The 23,627-nt window shown below is 41.8% G+C and overlaps 1 protein-coding gene and 1 long non-coding RNA gene across 2 annotated transcripts; one reads left to right on the plus strand and one right to left on the minus strand.

Annotated features, from left to right (window-relative positions):
- Window positions 1-17: 17 nt before the first annotated feature.
- Window positions 18-12,170, plus strand: LOC137128553 (uncharacterized). The gene is made up of 3 exons (XR_010914592.1): window positions 18-138; window positions 3,194-3,298; window positions 10,807-12,170. It is a non-coding gene; the product is annotated as an uncharacterized lncRNA (long non-coding RNA).
- Window positions 9,941-21,343, minus strand: tsr1 (TSR1 ribosome maturation factor). Its single transcript, XM_067506754.1, has 15 exons — window positions 21,179-21,343; window positions 20,242-20,345; window positions 19,926-20,154; window positions 17,176-17,310; window positions 16,561-17,015; window positions 16,208-16,352; window positions 14,229-14,422; window positions 11,991-12,205; window positions 11,702-11,861; window positions 11,497-11,607; window positions 11,259-11,391; window positions 10,824-10,940; window positions 10,510-10,650; window positions 10,328-10,402; window positions 9,941-10,217 (listed from the first exon to the last, which is right to left on the minus strand). The coding sequence occupies exons 1-15, from the start codon at window positions 21,303-21,305 to the stop codon at window positions 10,039-10,041; spliced, it is 2,520 nt and encodes an 839-aa protein (XP_067362855.1). The 5' UTR covers window positions 21,306-21,343; the 3' UTR covers window positions 9,941-10,038.
- Between the last annotated feature and the right edge of the window lie 2,284 nt (window positions 21,344-23,627).

A 23,627-nucleotide genomic window follows, 5' to 3' on the forward strand; every position in this document is an offset into this window, starting at 1 on the left:
GACACTTCAGACCGTGTTGGGGTCCGGTTGGACCAAAACCTCGCGGCGGAGACTTTACGCGCACAGCGACACCCACTGGCGAAGAAACCCACTGGCCTTATCGAGGAGGACAAGCTGTCGTGTTGACTAAGTCTGCAGGTGAGCATTTATCCTTCATATTCACAAATACATAGGCAGGGTGGAAGAAGATTTCAGAAATGACGTAATAAAAAGTCGCATTTGCACCAAATGTGAAGATACAAAAGCAACCAATTTATCCCTGTCAGCATTTATATAGAATTATGAACATAATTATTGTTGATGGATTATGCACTTTAGCATTGTAGACAGCCCTTAATCGGAAAAAGTTAGTAAAGTTAGAAAATACAGAGAACAATGCTTATTGTTTTCCCCGGACATGTAGGATTATGTTAAGTAGTCATTCAGACATTTTACTAAAGTAAGTACACTTCTTGAGTAGGCCAACATGATCCAGTACTTCAAATCTTGAACCATCACTGACCATTTTTGTCTTTAGTGTAGCACATTATGGTGAAAAGAGTTTAGACTGTGTGAAAATCAATTGCACTCCAACTTGTGATGCAAAAGAAAACCCTGCAGGACTTTTTTGGGGGGGTTATCTTTGGTTAAACCCATTAACTGCGGTTGGATTGTTTTCATTTTTATGATCTGAATGACTGGGGCGAAAAATCACCAAAAAAAGACTGAACCTTGTATATTGAACGCAAACATGTTTTGAAAAAATCATTTTCTCTGAAAACTACCGTTCACATCCAGAGTCATTCACTTCCTCTAAACATTGATTATGACTCATATTTAAAGCTGCAGTGTGTAACTTTAATTTAAATACGTGTTTAGCAGAGATACACACGCCTTATAAATTATTGATTGTGGAGAGGTGCGGACGAAGCTTCCTGTGACACACACTCACTGAGCACCATAGGCAGCAGTGCAGAGCTATGGCCTTCTTAAGGTTTTTGGACGTGGCTCGACATTTTTAGGCAGTCAGACAAAAGTTAAACCTCACACATCACACACGGAGGCAAATGGAGACCTTATCTCTGAGATACCCCCAGACTTTGACACAGCCAGAGGCATAGAAAGAGGCAAACCAAGGCAAATATTTGGGGCCCTCTGGAAATAAATTGGGAAAAAGGGGGCCTCTGATGTCCAACCAATGGCACATTTTGCAACGCCACCTCTAACCCCCCCCCCCCCCCCCCCCCCCCCCCATAAAGGCTCTATACAGTGCACTGCCTGATAAACCCACCAAGCTGGGCCCCTGCTAGCCTCCATAAGGAGACATCTTGGGTGAAATCTACAAAGAGGCTGGATCGATTCAAATATATTTATTTGCCGATGCTTAACTCAACAGTCTAAAGGTTGTCTAAGGGTCACAGTGCTCTGCACATCTGTAACGGGTAAACATTTCTTCATATGCAGCAATATAGCGCAAAAAATGTGCGTGAGCTGGGTTTTTAATCGGCAGTCGATGTGAAGGAGCGCCACACTCCCCGATCTGAGTTCTATTCATGTTTGTTTTGATCACAACAGCAGCTGACATTCTCATAAAGTTTGCCGGCCGTCTTCCGCTTGAAATCATCCGAGTTCAAGGTGCTGGTATGTGTGACACTGAAGCGATCTAAACCACCCCGGGAGCCTGGTGAAGTGGAGGACGGTATTGTGTCTCACTTCCATGTTCTCTTGATGAACTGATGATGACCTCGCAGGCAGAGGTAGGCAGAGCGGCGCATGAGAATAGATATGCTGTATCAAGGATGTGACAGCGTGCTTCGATTCATGCTCCAAAATAGTTTATTTCCATCGGGTGAGACAAATGATGATGTCATATGCCGCTTTATTTGTAGTTTACCAAACTTACACAAAATGATTAATTAATACAATCACAGGCCAAATATAATTTGTTTTGTAAGCTATGAGTGTAATATGTCATATTTTGAAATATCCATGATAAAGTCGTGTTATTAGGATTCTCAAGGTGACAGCTCGGTGCAGAACAAACACAACACTTATCACCAAGATCTTTGAGGCTTTTTGGGTGGAACTGGCAGCAGATGCACTCCTCCATTACTCAGAGTGACTTTACCTCACAATCAGGTCGTGTCACGAGAGTTTCTGACTTTATGGCAAATAAATAACAGATATTCGTGCCACAATATATCTCCGTAGTAATGTGCAAGCAGCGCTTATAGCCAAGCATGACAGCTCATTTTGCTCAGGAGGATCAGGACAGATAAGGCTCAACACAAAGGAGTTTTGCTATGATTAACCTGCGTTTGAGAGACGCTGTGGAACTTACGTTGCTTAATTTCAGTTTCTTTGTGTGTCTCGGGCTCTAGCTGTTGTTGTCTTCCAAGGCGCACTTTTATCTCACTAATCAATCAGCCTCCAGAGGCCTGCGGCTGGACATTTAACTTCGGCCTGTCAAAACACAATTTGCCATACCATAATCTGGAGTGCAGCAAACCTGAAACACTGAACTCCTAATGAACTGAAAGAGCCTCCAAATCGCTGCTGGAAGCAATGATTCAACTAAAGCTGTGAGAGCTCAACCCCAAACGCAGACCATCCCTAAGCCAACCCCCCCCCCCCCCCCCCCCCCTCCCCCCTCAAAGACCAACACTCATGTGAGGACACAGAGCTTGAGATAAGGCTGCTGCATTGGCTAAGCCCCTTACCGGTCTCCTGTCACCCTCTAACACACATTTGCCACCGTTTCTCCAAGTGAGAACTTTGACAGTTTTACTTGTGACATCTATCTTGCAGACAGTTGTTGGACATGGAAACTCAATGAGGGCGGTGGGGGGGGGGGGGGGGGGGGTTGAATATTGTGAATGACTGCAGCCAACTTTTTCAAACATCTGCGAACAGATATGTTGCAGGGTCAGCGTGTCTCCGAGGACCAGCCCACTTTGTTCCGATTGAGATTTCGAATGATGAACGTTGCAATCATGCTATTATTGCTCCATTTCTGTCTGCCAGCAAAAAAAAAAAAACAGCAGGTTGGGACAATAGACAGGAGCGTCGAAGTGCAGAACTAACACCTCGAAACAGACCGTCTCGGCGTAATATCCCACTTGCGCCCACTCACACAAGGCCTTTTTTGCTTTCTCCACTCTCATTCTCATCAATCATCTTTCTCTCGCTCCTCTCGTTCATTCTTTCTTCCCAGCGGACACGGCCACACATATCTCCAGATGCTTGCCGTGACCGCCCCACCATACCAGACACACCCCCATCCAGCTTCGGATTCCCCTCCACCACCAAAAATTGAACGGTAGGCTCAACATTTACACACAGACCTCTCTTAATTCATTGTAATGAGCAGTTTTACGACAGCTTTAGAGCATAGGCGTGCAAGGCATGTCATTTGAATGAGCAGAGCTGTTGTGTGCGTTTGGTCGCTATTCTAGTTCACCCATCTGCTGGTGATGGACAATTATCATGCCATGATTATCATGCCATGATTAGAGCCAGATCAGATTTTGTTTTTTTTACACAACATGTATGAATGCAAAATACTTTTTGGTTTTGAGAACTCTCCATGTTCTATGTTTTATTCCCCCAAACATTCTTGGCTCGGTCGTTTCCCGTTTCAGTGTACACATTCTCTGACTATAAAACACAAATAGATATTTTAAAAATCCCTTGTCCACACACGGCGATGACAGCTATATCTGCTGCTTCCAACCTTTATTCTAAGCTTCGGGGTGATGTTAGGATAAATGGTGCTTTATTGGGGTGTCAGTGTACCTCTTCGTAAACCAGTTGTCTTTGAGGGTTGGAGATTCGATTCCCGGCTACATCAAGGTGTCCTTGCTGTACTTTGGGGGTTCGAGGCCTTTCTTTGCGGAAAAGTGCCGCTACAATCAAATACTGACGAGAGAGATGGAAATTAATCAACCGAAACAAGGAGCTGAAAGATGCAAAAATGTTATAGAAGGGCTTCGACGTCACCACTACAAACATTAACTGACCCGACTAATACTAAAACCCTCGCTGCTGCAAGTTTCCGATATCTGAAGACAGCACACTTTTCCGCAGCTGCACATTGGAAATGAAAACCGGAGCGAGTTTAAATCAAACAAAACTGAGCTTTGCACACAACAACCTTTTTTGCCAGCATGGCCTTGGTAGCTCAGGGCTGCACCCCCACCCCCCCACCCCCACTGCAGTGTGGGTTTCATTAACTGGTTAAATGTGTCTATCTCTGCATAATGTGTGTATGCGTATAGACAGGTCCAGTGGGCGTCTGTGCAGCACATGGCTGTCCGATGCATGGTCTCTGCTCCCTGGTCTCTCCTCATTAGCCTCACACAGTGCAGTCATTCCCTGCACTTCCTCCCCCATCTCCAGCCTTCCAAACACAGTGCACACAACGGGAAGAGCAAACCTTTTGTTTTCTGTGCCGGACCTGCGCCCCGCTTTAACCCTCCTCGTTTTCTCTCCTTCTCCTCTTCGCTGACTAAATCTCTTTTCCGGCTTGATAGTGCTGAAAACCATATGGCGCGTGTGACATCATCAGAGAAGGAAGCGAAGAGAGGGGAATGGTTAAGCAGGGGAGAGATTGGCTTGCCAGGTTTCTGTGCAGTGATGTCAGCAGAAAAGTACTCTAGGAGGCCCCTTTGGGGGTGAGAGCAGAGCAGGTTGGAATTTTTTTATTTTTTTTTTTGTTGGGGGGAATTCACTCCCACCTGGATAATCAGAGGCTGAAGTGGGAGAGCACAGAGTGTTGCACACCTTGAAGGGAATCTTGATGTGATTTGTTAACGTGTCAGGTCATGGACTGTTGGCCTAGTGAGCTAAGTTTACGTTTGCGTGCAGACGCAGCTGCAACATTTCCATCAAAAATGTGAGAAAAATCTTGACACTCATTTCAGTAGGTTACAAATAACATTTGGGCCCTCTCTGGTCTCATCCTGTGACGCTAAAATGTCTGCAAATCATCTGTCTACCTCTTCCTTTAAGTCACTGGTAGTCTCAATCTGCTCACCAGGCTTTATATCTGTCAACCACCCTCCCTCCCGCTTTTGTTCTCTGGGTGAACTCTCCAGCTTTGTTGTGAGATCCTGGTCTCCATACCATCACTACTGAGCCATCCAAGTCTCTATCAGCACGCGCACACACAAGCACACACACACACACACACACACACACACTTGATTACCCTCTCACACAGTCAGCATCTCTTTCTTTCACACACAAACACACATGTACTAAAACACCCTTCTTCTCTGATTAATGGCAGAGCTGGGGAATGTGCCAGCCAAGGAGGAGAGAATAGGAGAGGAGAGGAGAGGAGAGGAGAGGAGAGGAGAGGAGAGGAGAGGAGAGGAGAGGAGAGGAGAGGAGAGGAGCTGCTGTAGATGTGGTTTTGGAGCCAGTCTCTGCACCCCCTTGCTGCCCCCTCTCTCTTTCTCCATCTCCTCTTTGGCTCCTCCGGGGACACACGCCTTGGCCAAGTCCCAGGAACCAGGGAGTCAGGACCAGGCTAAGGGGGAGAAAAAGGGGAACAAGAGAAAGATGGAAGGCTATCACAAAGGAAAGAGAAAAACAGAGCTGACCTAATACAAGTATTGTCAGGCAGCACCTACATAAACAGGCGAGTGTATGAGATGTTCCTCAAGAGGGTTTTATGGCACAAAGCATCAAGTTACTGCCTGTAAAAGGTCGTTGCTGGTGCTGTCTCTCGGTTTTATGTTGTGAAAAAAACAGTTCTCATCTGCCACCCTTAAGTATATATTTAAGGTCTAGCATTAAGTATTTCTATTTTACACGACCTCTTTTGTCACTTAACTACGGTATTTTACTGTGCATTTAAATGCATGAAACTAACCTGACACTCACACAAACAGTCTCAGTTAGCAAATTCTCCACAGGGGAAGAAATTTTTGTCAGACTAGTACTACTGAAATGAGTAGCCTGTGCCAATACGTGGCACAGAGAAAGTCATAACAGAAACCATTCAGATCGGTTGATATAAATATGTCAGGGTTGTCTTCTACAGGAAAAGAAAGTAGAAACTGATATAACTTCAGCATTCACGCCACCTGTGGGCAGTGACTTTTGCAGGCTTTTTTTTTTTTTCTTTCTGTGTGTTTATTCTTGTACTCCCTAAAAAGGAGGAAAGTATTTTTCTAACAGAGTGAGGACTTTTATTTGGATACATTATTGATTCCCCCCCCCCCCCTTAATTCAAAGGTAGAATTATTATATTGTGGTTGGGGCAAAAGGATAGACAATGCATTTTGTCTATGAACGTCCTCACAAAGATAGAAAGGCAAGTTAACACTTTTACCATATTATAACAATAACAAAAGACTTTAGAAATGGAATATTAATTTATTACACTAACCCAAAATCAACATTAAATATTAGCCCATTAGACCAGACGCTGAACCCCCCAACAGCCCAGTCCCATCCCCAAGTGTGCAGTGCCGGTCAAAGCCCGGTAGAATTTGGGGAGGGTCGCTTCAAGAAGGGCATCCGGTGTAAAAACTGTGCCAAATCAACATGCGGACAAATAAACTAAAGACAGGTAAATTATATCACTACAAACCCACAAACCCACTTCTCTGTAGACATGGTGTAAACTCTGCATACATAAAAGAACTTCCTTCTGAAAAAGGAAGTTGGAACATTTACTGCCCACACATGTCACAGGTGTGAGGTGTGGTCGCAGATACTGCTTCATATTTTGCTGTAAGTGACGCATTTAAGGCACATCAACACTCGCAGGTCTGAAGTGTTTATGCTGCAGGTTTACATACACCGATTCATTTCATCAGCAGGTGCTCGAACCAGGTTCTGATTCAGCGAAGATTAATCAGCCTGATCGAAAGCATAGTAACCTAAAAAGATGTGTTGACATTATTTTGAATTCTTTTAAATAGCATAGTGTAATTGGATGCTAGGAGAAGCAGAGGGTCTATACAAGCTCTAATACTGTTCATCGTTTACAAAAGAGGAGCCACCTCCCTTGTATGTCCCTAAAGTCTGTCTCATCTACTTCTCCTAGTTAGTTTGAGGACAAACACATCAGAAACAGAGACATATTAGATAAAGTAGAGACTAAAGTGGGGGTGAAATGTAATAGAAGAGCAATAATATTTTGCCCTGGGACTGAATGAACAAATACTCTCAGCATGTTCAGCTTGTAAAAAGAGCTAAAGCTGGCAAGAAACCCGAAGAAAATGCTGTTTCACGTTTCATGTTTGGAGGCTCATCCTTGTTAAAATCTGAGATAAGTTTTTTAAATTTATGCTTATTGAGCAACTAAGCCCCCCCCCCACCCCGACCAGCACCAGCCTGCAGTCCTGGGTAGCACGTATTGGAGGCATATTCTTCTTCTCCTTTTCCCCGCTTTTCTCAGTGTTTTACGGGCTGTGTGCTGCGCGGCGCGATGACCTCCCTCTCACCCCGGTGCCACCCAGCCAGTGCAGGATTCAGGCTCGCATGGCCCCTGCCAAAACCCCATAGCGCCACATCTGCAATCCATAAACGCCAGCCACTCTCGCTCTCCTAGTCCCTCGCCCACACCACCCCAGACACACACACACACACACACTCTCTCTCTCTCTCTCTCTCTCTTTCTCTCTCTCACCCACTAACTTTTTATTTTAATTTCCAAATTCTATTCATCCCCTCTTTGCATTCCTGTGACTGCTTCCTCCCACCACTGCTGGTCTTATTCATGCTGAACATCGTTGGCTCTTCCCTTATCTCTCACTCCCTCGCTGCCCCATTTCTCTCCTTCCGTTTCTTCATCCCCATCCAACGGAAAAATCTCTCACCCATTATATCTTCTGTGGGAGCCAAATAAGTGTGGTGGCAATGAACTAGGAACCACAAGACATTCCTGATGCAAACAGCACTAAGTCACCAGTGTTCGTGTCCTCTGACAGGGTGGCCTGTGCCAAACACACACTTCACTTATGGGCTGGATTCAGCTTCACCACGTCGCAGTTGGGCCCCCAACAGCTCAATGTTTATCTATTTCAAATTGATACTGTCAGGGAAAAATGGAGTGTATTCATCTCGATTCAGTTCCATTTTTGTACATGTGTTAGTTTCAGAGCATTTTCCATCACAGGGGGTATTGAATTCCCCCTCCCCTCACCACGAACTGCCGGCCAGCGGAGCACACAACAGCCCTCGACTCAGCCTTAACAAGATGTGTTTAACACATCACTGTTTCTCTGCCTGTACCTTAGCATGAAGTGCATAAGTAGGAAATAAATGGAGTGTTGCCACAAAAATATCCAGAGCTCCCAGCTTGCCCTCCCATGTATAATAGAGACATTTGTCTTTCTCGCTTGCATTATCTTTTTTTTTTTTCACTTCAAAATTTTCCTCTGTAATCAAATAAAAATGCACAAAGTGAACTTTTGCTCCTCTTTTTTTTTTTTTTTCCTTGGATCAAGTTCTCCTCTCCATCCCAGTCTTCACCTTCTGGTTTCTCAGACATATTTGCATGCCTCAGTGGTGCAGTCCCAACAGAGCCCACAGATGAATCATGTTGCTGTGAGCATGCAAGAGCTCATTTTTATGAAAAATACTGTAATACATAAATCAGTGTTTTCTTAAAAAAGAAAGAGTAGTGCAGGGGAAGGACGCGCAACTGCCAAGCATTTAAGCTTCGGTTGGAAAACAACAAGGAGGTCATGATCTGTGTTTCTGTGTGTGTGCGTGTGTGTGTTGACTAGAGCTAAAAAGGAGGCTTCTGATCAGGGCAAGACCACCATGAAGAGGGTAAGAGCCATGAGCGGAGTGTGAGAATAGGACCCACACACATACACCCTTTTCTTTTTGGACATTTCACATCTGATTTTGGTAATTGTTGGATTTTTATTCATTTGGTGTATATTTTCAACGTTTTATGTCTGTTTTTGGTCTTTTGAGGTCTGGTTTTTGGAGTTTAGCATCTGATTTTGGTTATTTTGCGCATTTTATTAGATAGTTTCAGGTTGTGCATTTTGTGTGTGATTTTACATCTTTTTATGGTTATGGTAAAACTCTTTCAGGCCATTTTGTACATTTTAAAAGAGCTGATTTAAACACAGACATGTATTAACCTTAGTGGTCCTGCCCCATGGGCCCCCTGCCCTCTCAGGCCCTGGGCCTGTGCCCAGTAATCTATCCATGGTGAAAGCAAGATGTCTGTGCGTAAATATTGCTACTAGGCAGCAAAGTACTTCTACTTTTAGAAGTTCATATAATTTAGTCACACAATTTAATAATTATAATTACATGGTACAGGCTATCAGAAAGTGATGTACTGCTGAATGACATCTTGAATTTTCTGCCGCTGCTTATGCCGCTTTAATTTCATCCAGCGGCCGTTACAGCCTGCAGCGTCTTTTTAGTAAAGCCAACCGAGTCATGATTATGATAAAGCTTTAAATTAAAGGAACCTGACAGCAGCTATTTGTCAAAATCTTAAAGGCCACACGTCACTCATCAAGATTATAGAAAATACATTTGGCAAAAAAGTACAACTTGGGAGTTCCTTTTCCATGATTAAAGTTTCTCCAATATCAAAAAGTTTATCTCAATAATGAGTTCTCATTCCCCAGTTAGTACATTTTTATCTGGCTGCACACTTTAAGCCACATCTGCATCGCTTCAAAGAGTTGCCAGTGTAATGGGCTCGAAACTTGACAAAAACTATGACTGACCTGCCAGTTGTTGTTGTAGCAGCTCGGGGTATTTGTTTAATCTAAATAAATAAATAAATACAATCAGGTTTTTTTTTTGTGTGTGGTAGTATCTTAAATATTTTTGACCTATTTTACACAAAAGTAAGACTTGGTGAACGAAACAGTGAGAAACCTTTTGAAATGCTTGTTCTTTACTGCCATCTACTGGACGAAACTCTTCAAAGCATAACTTCACAAAATGGTTCACAATTTAGACAAAACCTGGGAATAAAGTAGTTTATTTCATGCACATTACACTTTATGAAAATTTCATGTGACACCGTTTCAAAGTTTCTTGCATTTTCAGGTTGTCCCTCCACTACTCCATGTCCAAGTTGTCCATCTCCACAGTGACTTCTCTCTTGACCCATGGTACAGGCAAAGACACATAGGGGTCATATGTCCAGTGAGGATACACTCTCTTGTACAAATTCATCAGGACAGTGTCTTGGGAGGGCAGTTGATTATCAAATACACACTTCATGTGACCATGTGTTCCTGGGGACAAAATTATTTTTGTTTTAAATCAATAATGACTGTAAGAACACAGGAGACGACATACTGCCTAATGCTTGAGAGGCTGAGGAATGGTTTTCAAGTTTTCTCACCTAAAGCCTCTTTGATGTGGCCTCTCCGACCCCACTTTGTTCGTAGTTCCACTGGCTTGAACCACATGATATCATCTGTCACAGAAAACCAAATAAACAATGAGTTAAAGGCCACAGAGAGGACAAACAATTTCTAACATTATGTAGCTACAGTAAGAAAAGTATGAAAACAGCATGCTCACCCCTGTTAAAGAACATGTAGCGCACAACTGCAGAGCGTCGGTTAATTTTGAACGGATGTCCGCTTAGTACAATCCTCTTCAGCACAACACGCTGGGGGTCACAGCTGAGCAGGCTGCCCGTAGCCACCAGGTCCTGGATGCCTATAAAGGACACAGAGACACAAACACAAGCTCAAATACCAGCAGAGTGGATAATGAAATAAAACCATTATAAACGGACAACACAAGGGATTGTCAAAAGCTTAAAGTCATGGCAGCCAGACTGCTAATGAGTTTTGTTTTTCTTTTTTCCTTCAGGTCCCTGTTTCACTCACCATCATTCCTTTGTTTGAACAGGAGGACTCCAGCAGGGGAGAAGGTAATGGGAGCATACACTGTCACCACAGTGGGGGCATCTGGCCTTAGGAAACGCTCCATCTTATGCTTGTCAGCTGGAGGGGAGCAGAGCCCAGTTCAACACTGAATTATTCATTTACTTCTATACCCTATACTCTATATCCAGACTGCTCGCTTCGAAAATAACTGAGCAGTGATTTTTAAATAGCAGACACAGACAATAACCACAAAATGAAGGTGAAGAATGTTTTATCCAAAGCAGCATCCAATCAATCAAAAATCAATGGATTCCTAATTCCTGGATTCCTGAAGAATTTTACATAGCTGAGATCATCTCAGTTTTTTTAAAGCATTTATGTTTTCATTAGAGGAGATTTTAGGTTGTAACCGAGACACACTCAGTGCCATTCCACCTGAAGTGTGTTGAGAGAAGATGGGAGCAGCTCTGAACCTTCGAAACCCACAGTGGAACACCAGCTCTTCTTTAGATTTGATCGGCCCTGTGTGGCTGGGGTGTCTCCTCACCAAGAGGTGCATCACTGACATCTGCGCAAATAAGAAAAACAAAATGATGCCAGGAAAGTCAGTAACAATAATCCTGCCCTCAAAAGAGCAGCTACAAATTTGGATGTAAAAAAACATGGATCAGACCTTCTGTTCGTGAGGTAAGAGGGACACCAACACCAGGGGTTTGCCTGACTGAACACTCTCCATCACAGAAAAAGGCACATCGATTATGTGCAGTCTAACATACCAGCCCACCTGGAAAAAGGAGGAGTAGCAGAGTCAGTGAAGCCACAACGTTAACTCCTTACAGAAGTGCCTTTACAAAAAAAGCACATGTGCCTTTTCTTACCATGGCTCCATCCTCCTCAGCAGCAGCCTCAGCCAATATGCGGTGGCGAGTGCGTTCATAGCTCTGGAACTGGAAGATGCGCGAGTAGTTGGGCGGCAAATTCTCCATGGGGTCCCAGGGAGACGAGCGGAAACTTTTTAGGCCCCTGTAACGCTGGAACCTGGGAGCAGGAGACAGCAAGAGCTTCAAATGAGGAAATTCTCAAACAATACACGTTGTCTTCCACCAACTTGAATTCACAATATGTGCATATTTATTTCTTATCCTAAACAAGAGCAGCAGAACTGACCTGATTCTAGCTGGTGCATTAAGTGGTGTGTCCACTTCATCTGGAAACATTTCATTGGCTCGTGCCTCACGGTATCGTTTTAGGCCTTCTTCTTCTGCAGCCTCGTCCAGGTGCTCATCGTAACGTTGATCTGCTCCAGCGCGCTCTGTAGAGCACACCTCTTCCTCCTCCTCCTCCTCCTCTTCTTCTACTTCACCACAGCACGAACCAGGGTCCTGAGCAGAGAGGATAGAACAGTTTCAAATAAAGATTAGAGAACAACACAAGCAGTAAATATTTTCTAGGGCTGATAAAAGGAAGTTTGTATTAAGAAAAATACTGTAACCATCTATCCTGAAACAATGTTGCAATTCAATTTAACAAAGACCACGAAACGTCAACACCTCTAAGATCAATAATATCTACTGGTTCTATATGTTTTTTTTCTAATTACACAGCATTAACACAGACCAGAAGAGAGACAAATGTTCGGAAACCAACTCTTCAATCATGAACATACTAACTTCTGTGGGTTCTGAAACCCAAACATATTGCCTCCAAAACAAATTTCACTATTACTGACCAGGACTAGTGACTACATCCCCACCCAGGGGCTCAAGAGGTCAGGAAGCTCCTAGGCACAGAGCCTCTTTATGATTTGAGCCTCTGTATGAGTTTATTTCTTTTTTTAAAAGATACGAAACTGAAGTTATGCTTTACAAAGAAAATTTGTTCAATACTAGGCTAAATTTCGATACACACAGACAAACGTGTCCCTAATACTCTGCATTTTAAAAAAAAATTATAACTTGTTGCACTACCCTATTACAAAAGCAGTATATTGCAAACAATGGCCAGAGGCACATGTTGGGATCACAAGAAACAAGTGTGGCCAGAGAGATTCTAAGTTTAGAAAGTGTAATTGTATGAAAGAAAAACAAACAAGATCAGCTCAACAGCGAACATGTTGAAAAGACTAGCAGGGTGCACAATGGTGTAATAGTAATAGTAATAGTACTTGTGATTGTGCGAATGTGATAAGCAGTTAAAAGAGCCCGAAATCAAAATACTGGAGGCAATGGTTTGAATATATTTCAATTTTATGCCCAGTGTCGTCTGCCTCCAGACGTCTCCTCTTACATTATGTCGAACTTCACCTTCAGTGCTGAATTTGTATAGGGAAATGAATCACATAGGAAGGCATCCAGCACGGTGCTCCCTCAGCTGGCAAATTACAGCAGAGCCCAGACATATGAGGGGAAAGAGCCCAGCGTGAGGTTGATTCACAACCTTTCCAACATCCCTGCTGCAATAATAATAATCATTATCATTTGAAGTACCCCTTTTCCTATTGTTAGGGAAATACGTATTCCTGTGCGCTAACCTTGACATCAAACACCTGCTAACAATCACAGATCATATTGAACCCTGTGCATAAGGAGAGTTTCCCCGGCTTCTTTTCAAGCAGAGCTGGAAATAAATAAATGGTCGACCACTCCCTTCGGCCAGACGGGAAGTTCTGTTCACAGCACAGGAAGGCAGGAGGCTTCTCTCAGGACTCCTGCTCCAAACACTATTGTTGTGGTGAGCAGCCTGGCATTGCAGGCCAGAGACAGACACTGAGAAAACAAACAGTGCCTCTCTGCAGTGAGGTGCACTGACCGTGGGTCACGTAAGCACCATTCCAGCCCCGGAACCACTGACACTCGAGGCTTTCATAGCTTCTCTGCAGACTGCTGCCCTCCACATCCTCTTTGAGATCACGCCGCATGTTGTTATGACAACAGCTGAACAAACTAACCCTGAATTTTTGTTCCAACATTTACGAACCGAAACAATTCACCGACGATCAAAAATTAGACTGCTCAAGATACGCATCAGTCGAAGCCCTTGGCTGAAGCTACGTCACATTTCACCCCACTTTATTCAAACATCTTTAACCACCTGTGTGTTTGACACACATCCTTTTCTTTCAGTTTTATACACTCAGTGCCCATTTTGTTTGTGATGCTGAGTCATCTTTACCTCACTGTCTGCATCCTTTTATTTACCCTTGACACTATGTGACCACACTGCATCTTGACTTTGCATGTGCTATGATCTCTCACACATGCGCAGTGCTACATCACTGCTAGTTGACAAAGCAGAGATCAAGAAACTGAAGAGGAAGCTCACATTCCTGCTTTGAGTCCAGTTAGGGACCTTTTCTTCCTTCCGCTGTCATAAAAGAAAGCATATAAAATACCATATAATGTGTACCTGAGAGTTATTCTCCTCATCCTCTGCATCCATGGTCTCATCCATCATGTGGTCATCATCATCTTCATCATCATCTTCACTGCTTTCTTCGTCCATCTCTCTGATCTCCTCCTCGTCTTCGTCCACAATCCATGTTGCCTGGTAGTCTGACGTTCCTTTAGGGACCTTCATAACACGTTTGCGCTTCTGGGCTTCTGGACAGCACAAAGAAACAGAACAGTCAAAGTAAATAAAATAAATGAAAATGTATATTAATATGTTTATCCTTTCAGGTGTCATTTCAGCTCATTCTTTACTGCATTGATCCCATGGATTGTTTGGTTGTCTGCTATGCACAGCCTTCTTCAAATCTATTCACCGGTTTTCAATGATTTCCAAGTCTGGAGGCCATGGAAAAACATTCAGCTTATTCTTTTGTCCTGAGCTTGCTTGACTTTGTGCTCTGGACCTGTTCATTTTTACCCCTTTTTGACTAATGGAAAATCTTCCGATGACAGTTTGCATTCATTCTTCCTTCCACTTTATGCAGAGCTACAGTCCCTGATGAAGATGCACACACCCAAAACATCAGCAAGCCTCCATCATGTTCGACTGTGGGAATGGTGTTCCACTCTTCATAGGGAGAGGTTTTTTTTTTCCCCCCCCTCACGCCACACATACTTTATGACCAAATCAACGTTGGCGTCATCAGACCACATAATCTTGTTCTAAAACTTGTTTACATGCTCCTTAGCCTACTCCAAGCATGCTTCCTTAGGTCTACAAGTAAGCAATGGATTCCTGTGTGCTATTCTTCAAAACATTTCAGACGTGTGCAGGCTGCGCTTGACTGTGGCATTGCGGACTGTGGCAACCCAGTTGCCTCCGGGGACTTTGTTAGGTCCCATGCTGTTTGCTCTGGATTCCACCTTAGGTCTCAAGCATGTTTCCTAGCAACTCTTTAGTTATTTTTAAATTGATCTTCCCCTTCTTGGAAGAGTCCTGATCCCATTGTTTTTGTTGCTTTTGCCAAACTTTTTGAGCCTGCCCCTCCAGATCTACCCCCTTGCAAATTTAAGGTATAAGTCCAATTTAACACACACGGTGCTTATCGAGCATGAAGTGTTGACTGCATTTTTTTTTTTTTTAAAGATCAGACATTTATATTACACATGAACTACGTAGAGGGTTTCTCAAGAGGAATGCAAACATTTGCACTGACGTGGTTTTCATAAATTTTACTATAAATTTTATACACTCCTTGGCCATGTTTGTTACCTCTGGTGATGAAGGAACATTTGTACCAACTAAAGGTGCATTAAATACTATACTGCTTAACGAAAACATTTGTTTAACTCTTTTGTTATTTCAGTGTATGTAGGAGCTAAGATTCTGCACTCAAACGTAACTGAAGGTGACATCACAGGTTTATCCAATAAATCTGTTTTGAAAACAAACTGATTCCAAGATGTCTCATCACGGTGTTGCATAAAACTGTAATAAAAAGAAATGTTGCCAATGTCAACAGCAGCAGACAAACCAGTTTCTTTTGGATAACGTTTCCTGAATATAATTATTTACTTGAAGACTTATTAAGGTGACCTTTGTCACAGTAATAATTTAGTGTTATTTGCATAGCAGAAACTGTCAAAAACTTAATTTAATTACTTCAGATATGACCTCAACCCATATTGAAAATCTCACATACAGTTGTGAATGAAATTGTTGGTACTCTTCCACAAAAGCACTACCTACAGTTTTCTCTGCAAAAAAAAGTTTTAAAGGTTAAAACATAAATCTGACTTTAAATAATACAACAAAGGCCAAACCAAACAAAAGCAACAGCTTTTCTCGAATTAAAATAGACTCATTACAAGACTGACAATGTGTGATACTACATTTGTGACTTTCATGTAATTTCAGAGCAACCAACAATGTCTGTAGACATCCTCATCCTACCAACTGAATCTTCTCAAATTGCATAATTCTTATTTTAGCACCTTCAGCTTCCAGGAGCTCTGCTTCTGTTGGCCATGTCTGCTCTCCGTCCATGGGATCCACCTCAGCCTCTGTCTGCAGACTCTCCCTGCAGGATGGGTCTGCTTTCATGAGCACCCGCACCGAAACCTCATCTTCACCTCCATCCTGTGTTAAACGCAAACAGTTATACTGACTGCAGAAAAACTCTATAAAAAAGCTGACTTGTGTTAGGGAACAAGCAGTATTTCATACTCTAGCTCCCTTAAAAAACACACTTAAAATTATAAATTAATTATAAATGACCCATGTGGAAGAGAAGCCAAAATTTGATCAATAAAATTATGAAAACTACTTTGAGTCCAAGTACACCTACCAGCATGTCAAAGTCTTCCCCTTTTGAAGGCTTTGATGGTCTGGGTGTTGATAAGTTGAGGGGAAGAGGGTCTGATGCTGCATCAATCTGACTGAGCTGAAAGTCTCCATGTCCACTGATGTGCACCAGTCTATCAACCCTTAAAGGCCGGCCACGCACATACCCAGAGACACAGAGAGTCCCTAGACCAGTAGGTCCACCAGTCGTCCCCTCAGTTGGACTGTTAGGTGTAAAAGTAACATGCTGAGCCAAAAGATGGGAACGTCTGGAACGGAAACCGAGCTTTCTCTGTCTCTGAGTGCCCAAGTGTCTGAGAAGCAGAGTGGCATCCTGCTCTGTATCCAGAGGGAAGACTCGGGTGTCAGGGAAACGGACCTCTGCGATCTTTGCCAGAGCTCTTCTGGACTCAACCCTCTTTTTCACGGGAAGATCACACACACCCTGACACACCAAAGCTAGTCGGGGTGAAAGTGGAACAGTGAGAAAAGTGCTTAGAACATGTACAGCAGGACAGAAATCAATTCAACTGTCAGAAGTTGTGTATTAAATCTACTGTTATTGGACTCTATTGCATTGTCAGTGGGAGGGTATTGGAGTGTTCAGGATTATACGCACCATGGCTGGGCAGGCCCTGGGCGAAGAAGCAGGACAGACAGTAGTCTCCATAGCTGTCCCAACCTTCAGTAGCATCCAGTACAAATACAATGCTATCTGCAATCTTCGCCACGTCCAGCAGGGAGTGCATGTCAGCTGTACAAAGGAAAGAGCAGACAAGCTTTTGGGAAGGAGAGCAAAATATCACAAAGACCCCACAGGACCTACATACAACCTATGGAGACTACTAAAGTCTAGAAATATGTGTTTTAAACTGGGATTGAAAGTAAAACCTTTTAAACGTATTTTACTGCCTGTTTGCATAACTGTGTGTGTGTGTGTGCAGGTGTGTTGATGGTCCACTCAAATGTGAGGTTTTGTTCTCCCTGAAACAAAGTATCTTTTCAGGAATTTTTTTGTACAAGGGTATTTGAAGGGGTATTTGTACAGGCTGCTACAAAATCAGGTATGCAGGTTACCCACGGTCACCACTGTAGCAGGCTGACCTCATACCTCACAAGACGGCACCCCGTCCCACAAACAGTTAACATAGAGTGATGCTACTTCATATTTTTCACTTCAACAGACTTGTAAATAACTAAAGCAAATAATCATATTTTGTTGGCCAAATTACAGGAATAGTTTTTCAAAGGTTTTCATTCATTTAAAAACTCTCTGATTTCAACAGTTTTTATGAACATTTCCATCCGGAACCCAACTACACTAGAAGTAAATGAGGACCACAGTTTACCACCCTTGGTCCTTCAAAATTCACCTGAGACTCAGGAGTCTAACTTGGCTACATCGATTAGGAATTTGGCCATGTTACAGCGATTTTAAGACATATTTCACTTTTCTTTTCTCCTGAGCTGAACAACTTACAACTGCAAGTTCCAACGCTTCTGTTCACAACTTGTGAAAGAAACCAGAACAATAACAAATCAAGGCACAACTTACAGTATGTTCTTTTACCATAGCAGTTAAGTGACTCTTAGGGAGAAAAATGTGAGAATCACTTTGATAGACTGCTGAAATTGGCTCTTGTTTCTTATAGCATATTCTGGTGGAAGCATTCATAGACACTGTGGAAAAGCAGGAAAACGTAATAACCAACAGCCTGTTCTAGGTTTATAAAAAGCAGTCAAGTTGACAATAAAACCAGGTTGAAAATTCCCAAACAACCTTGTCTCACCTTTGAGAATAATAAAAACAAAAACTAATTAAGAGGGAAATTTGCTTCCATTTAGAAGCATTGAGGCTATATTTGTGGAATTTGTTTGACAATTTTGGAGATATTTTAAATAGTGAGCAATAGTGATAACCGCACCCTGGAGAGAATTGTGAAATGAAACCCGTTCAAAAATGTGGGGAAGATTCTCAAAGAGTGGACTGCAGCTGGAGTCAGTGCTTCAAGAACCACTACACACAGACGCGTGCAAGACATGGGTTTCCGCTGTCGGATTCCTAGTGTCAACCACTCTTAAACAACTGACAGCGTCAGAAGCGTCTCGTGTTGCTTGAGGTCCAATGTAAAGTTTCCACAGTCAGTGATGGTTTGGTGCTGTGTCATCTGCTGGTGTTGCTCCACCGTGTTTTCTGAGGTCCAAGGTCAATGCAGCTGAATACCAGGAGGTTTTAGAGCAGTTCATGCTTCCTGCTGCTGATCAACTTTATGGAGATGCAGATTTCATTTTCCAAGAGGACTTTGCACCTGCACAAACTGCCAAATCTACCAGTACCTGGTTTAAGGACCATGGTATCCCTGTTCTTAATTGGTCAGCAAACTCGCCTGACCTTTAACCCCATAGAAAGTCTATGGGCATTGTGAAGAGGAAGATGCAATATGACAGACCCAAGAATGCAGAAGAACTGAACGCCACTATCAGAGCAACCTGGGCTCTCATAACACCTGAGCAGTGCCACAGACTCCATGCCGCATTGCTGCAGTACTTCAGGCAAAAGGAGCCCAACTAAGTATTGAGTGCTGTACATGCTCATACTTTTCATGTTCATACTTTTCAGTTGGCCAGGATTTCTAAAAATCCTTTCTTTGTATTGGTCTTAAGTAATATTCTAATTTTCTGAGATACTGAATTTGGGGTTTTCAGTCAGTTATAATCATCAAGATAAAAGAAATAAACGCTTGAAATATATATCAGTCTGTTTGGAATGAATGTATACATTATACAAGTTTCACTTCTTGAATGGAATTAGTGAAATACATCAACTTAGTGAAGATATTCTAATTATATGACCAGCACCTGTATGTATGATGGTTAAACGTCTTGGCTTTGGTTGAATACTTAAGGACAGTCAGAGACATCTAACTACAGCGTTCAGTAGTACATTTCTGAAATTTGAACAGTATCTCCAGTCTCTGTTCACACGCAGGTTTTCTTTAGACACTAGTCCTGCTTGAGTTTTTTCTGAATATTAAATACATTGTTTTAGTTTGTTTTGTTTTTTATATTATAACTACTAAAATGTTTTCACATTCATTCACTGATTGTGTTTTAAGTGTAGACTGATGGATAGGGATAGATGGCAAATGTTACATATCCAATCTTAAACCTACAACACAAAAAGTGTGCAACAAGTGAAAGGGTCTGAATACTTTTTAAAGCCACTGTTTACACAGACACCTATGTACTGTATTTTTAGTTCTGACATCTGAAAAACACATCATGCAATAATTAACTTCTTCTCTTTAATTTCACTTGAATTCGAAGTGACAACTGTTTCCATTTGATTCAAAATCACTCAATAGTTACCTGTGCTTTGACTTAGAAAGGTGAACCTCTGTTTAAAACGAGGCAGAATCAGCCCAAAGCTGTCAGTGATACCACTGATGCACCGCTCCTGATGCACCACACCCCCAGCGGCCTCTCCACGGAGCAGTTTGGTAACAGTACCAGTATCAACTCCAGCGTGGAGGGACACTACAGCGACCACATGAGGGGGACCATCCCTGGTTCCCAGACGTCGCTTCTCTGTCAGGACCTAAAACAACAAGACTGATGGAAGCTTTGCCACAGCAATAAGGAATTCAAGGAAGGTTACCCAATTTTATCTGAAATTAAGAATTACCATGTCTTTCTTATTCCTGCGTATCTGGTTGGCTTTGTGCCTTCTGTCCATCTTTCTTTGCTCCTTCCTTTGTTTTTTGGTAAGGGCCGTCACTGAAACTCTTCCTATGAGACAGTTCAATTTATGGGAAAACAGGTTCATTAATAACCTTTCAGGTACACACCAACTAAAGTACTTCACAAGGACATTAAACAAATATCCTGAAATTATGAAATGTTGCGGTAAAAAGTAATGTTTTCAGCACTGATTTGAATGAGTTGTTTGAGCAAACTTCATATATTTAGGCAGCTTATTCCACATCTGAGGAAAATAAAAACAAAATTCTGCTTAACATTGCTTGGTTCTGATCCTGGAGACACTAAATAAGATTCCAGATGACCTCAAGGGTGTCTGTGTTTTGAATTAAGTCCTTTATAGACAAATAAACGCATTTTAAATTGTATCCTTTGACATACAGTCCAGTGGTTTGCTGATTTAGCGTAATGTGTTCCATTTTGTTACTGATGACATAAGCAGCAGCATTTTGAATCAGCTGCAGTTGTCTGATTTTTTTAGTAGGACGTGTGACTGATCCATTACATTAATCCAACCTGCTGAAAATAAATGCTGTGTCTTGTTTGGAAAGAAAATCTTTTATACTTTTATCATGCCACTGGTAAAATTTAGGTTAGAGTTGAGAACACCACCATGTATTTATGTATGATTGTGAACGGTGAAGTTACTGTCACCCACGACAAGCGAGACTCGATCAGACTTTCTACTTCATTTCTTAGCGAAGAAATGTGTGAAGTAACAATTTACATGTACCACATCTTCAACTGAACATATTCAGTTTCTTATTTTTCTTAAAACTCAACACGTGTGTTTGGAGCCACAAGCTAACACGTCAAACAGCAGACGTAAAGTGACACCTCGTAACTAACTGAAAACTCCGTACCTTTGTTTTCTCTCTCAATTTCCCCTTTCGTCCGGTGCTTGCCATGTTTGTGTCCTTTATTTTTCTGTTTGTATATGCCGGGTCTGTGGCCCTGTTGTTTTTCCCCACCAGCAACCATTTTCACCATGTGGGAAAGTCAGACAGATTATTTCCGCACTCGCGCTTACGTCACCACTGAGGCGTGTCTTTGGGCGTGTTGTTGTCTTCAAAATAAAAGCCCCGGTAACTATATCGTGAAAATGTGTGAGATGCATTTTTTTTTCCCTGTCCACAATACCGAATAGTGGTTTAGCTGTATAAATGTGTTTACTGAGCTAATTAAAAATATACTTTACGCAATTTTTATATAAAGAGTCACACGAGTGTAGTTGTATAGTAACTAAGTACACTAAGACTTCCAACTGCAGTTAGGTACAGTACTTGTAGCGTACTTTACTGAAATGTTTACTTTTACTCACCTACATTTTTGTGTAATTCTTGTCTAAAAATATATTATGTGATATAATCTTGCATTTTCAAAACTACTGCATTTATGTTTTTTTAGTGACCATTCAAATATGCATTGTTAAAACTAAGCCACTAATACCGGCCATACAACAAAAGCTTATGCATATGCAATATGTCCAGACAGACAATATATGTCTGTCTGGACTTACACAGACATATATTCGCAAAGTGTTAGTGTGCACAATAAAACAGTATGAACCTGAACAGTGTGAAACCAGCAAACCAGCCAAAGCTGAGCATTGTTCACATTGCTGTTGTTATATAAGCTATTATTGCAGCTTTTGAAGTGAAAACTGTAAGCTCTGATTGTTATTTTAAATCCAAAGGTATCATGTTCCACAATCATGAACATTATACTGAAAAAGAAGACTGAGGAAAAAATGTAGTTTTGAACCTTTGAACTTTCACTTTCATATTTATGTATCAACTGCTCCAGTAACCTAACAGCATTTTACCTAACAGCAAAATAAAGGCTCTGCACAACCACACGACTGGTTTCAATTACTCTAGTTGATCAGACTTACATGCAGGCTATTTTGACTGGAGCTGTGTTGTGAATTAGGCAATGTTACCAGATGTTATGCAATAACCAGAATGATATCAAATTGTCCTTCCTAGAAAGAAATTAAAATCTACAGAGAAAGACAGGGATGAAGGGATAAAGGTGACTCAAAAAACATCCCTGACTGCATAGAATATAGATGAGCAGAGACTTACATTACTGTTGAATAAGCTTCGATTAAACTTTGCTCCTCCTTGACCAGTTACAATACCAAAATGCTGCTCATATTTGCTGATAATAATATATCAATAGCAAGAAAACTGACTTTGACTTTGACTGTGTAGATCTCTTTTCTTGCTAACCATTACATATTTATACTTGAGCAATAATATCAATATCAATATCAGTCACTGGTGATTGATTGGAAAACAAGACAGGAAACTTTTTCCAAAGTTGTGATATTTAAAAGTAAAGACATGAACAATCCTATAATGGGAAAGAAAAAGAAGAGAAAACAAATGATATTTGAAAGGGAGGAGAGGAACATGTAAATGCATTGCCACTACATGAGTCATGTGTCATATGAAACAACACTTCTGCTTTCACATCTAGTTTACTTAATTCTCATCACTGACATCACTATAATCCTCAACAGCCCTATTATAAGTAAACTGTACTAACACTTTACAGTAGAATATGAGTTCACTCTTTGGTTTGCCGTTAAATCCATATATGGCCAACATTTCCCACTTCCGGTTACTGTGTGCCTTTTGGTCAAAGCTATTATGGGCTCAAAACGGTCAGATTTACTCTTGTCATCACTAGGATCGGAGTTCTTTATAGAGAAGCTCCAAATTTTGCAAACCACATGCAGCAACCAGTCACATGTGTCACTAGGAAGAGTTTCAGAAGCTCCCAAAGTTCTCTGCAGTGTAAAGTACCCTGGAACCTTGGCATTCCATTAAGTTTACAACAATATGCTGTTGTACAGGCTCACTCTCCATATGGCTAGCGTATGCTTCTGTACGCTTTTACATAAAACGCAGAATGACCAAATGGAGAAAATGCATTGGTAATGAATAGTTGGCTATCATGAAAGGTATTATTGCATACTCTCACTCTGGAAATCCACCTTTTACGCTGCAGATTATTCTAAAAATAAAATATATATGAAGCATATTAGCAGCTCAGTACATTATCTTGATATCTTAGATACAGATATCCTTTTAATGATTGCAATGTTTTTAAATCCTCAGAAAAAATATACAGCAGAATGCCTTGAGTTGTACACTTTAACCCCTTAACAACAAACCAGTGTTGTATTTGCATTTGTACAGAGTCCTGTGAATGTGTGTAGGATGTGTACAGTAGATCATGGCACCAAGATTTGCTTGTGGACTTATGCATCAACTACTTATTTAGATCCAGTACTACATCCAT

The sequence above is a fragment of the Channa argus genome, chromosome 6 (assembly GCF_033026475.1).
Source record: "Channa argus isolate prfri chromosome 6, Channa argus male v1.0, whole genome shotgun sequence".
Lineage (NCBI taxonomy): Eukaryota > Metazoa > Chordata > Actinopteri > Anabantiformes > Channidae > Channa > Channa argus.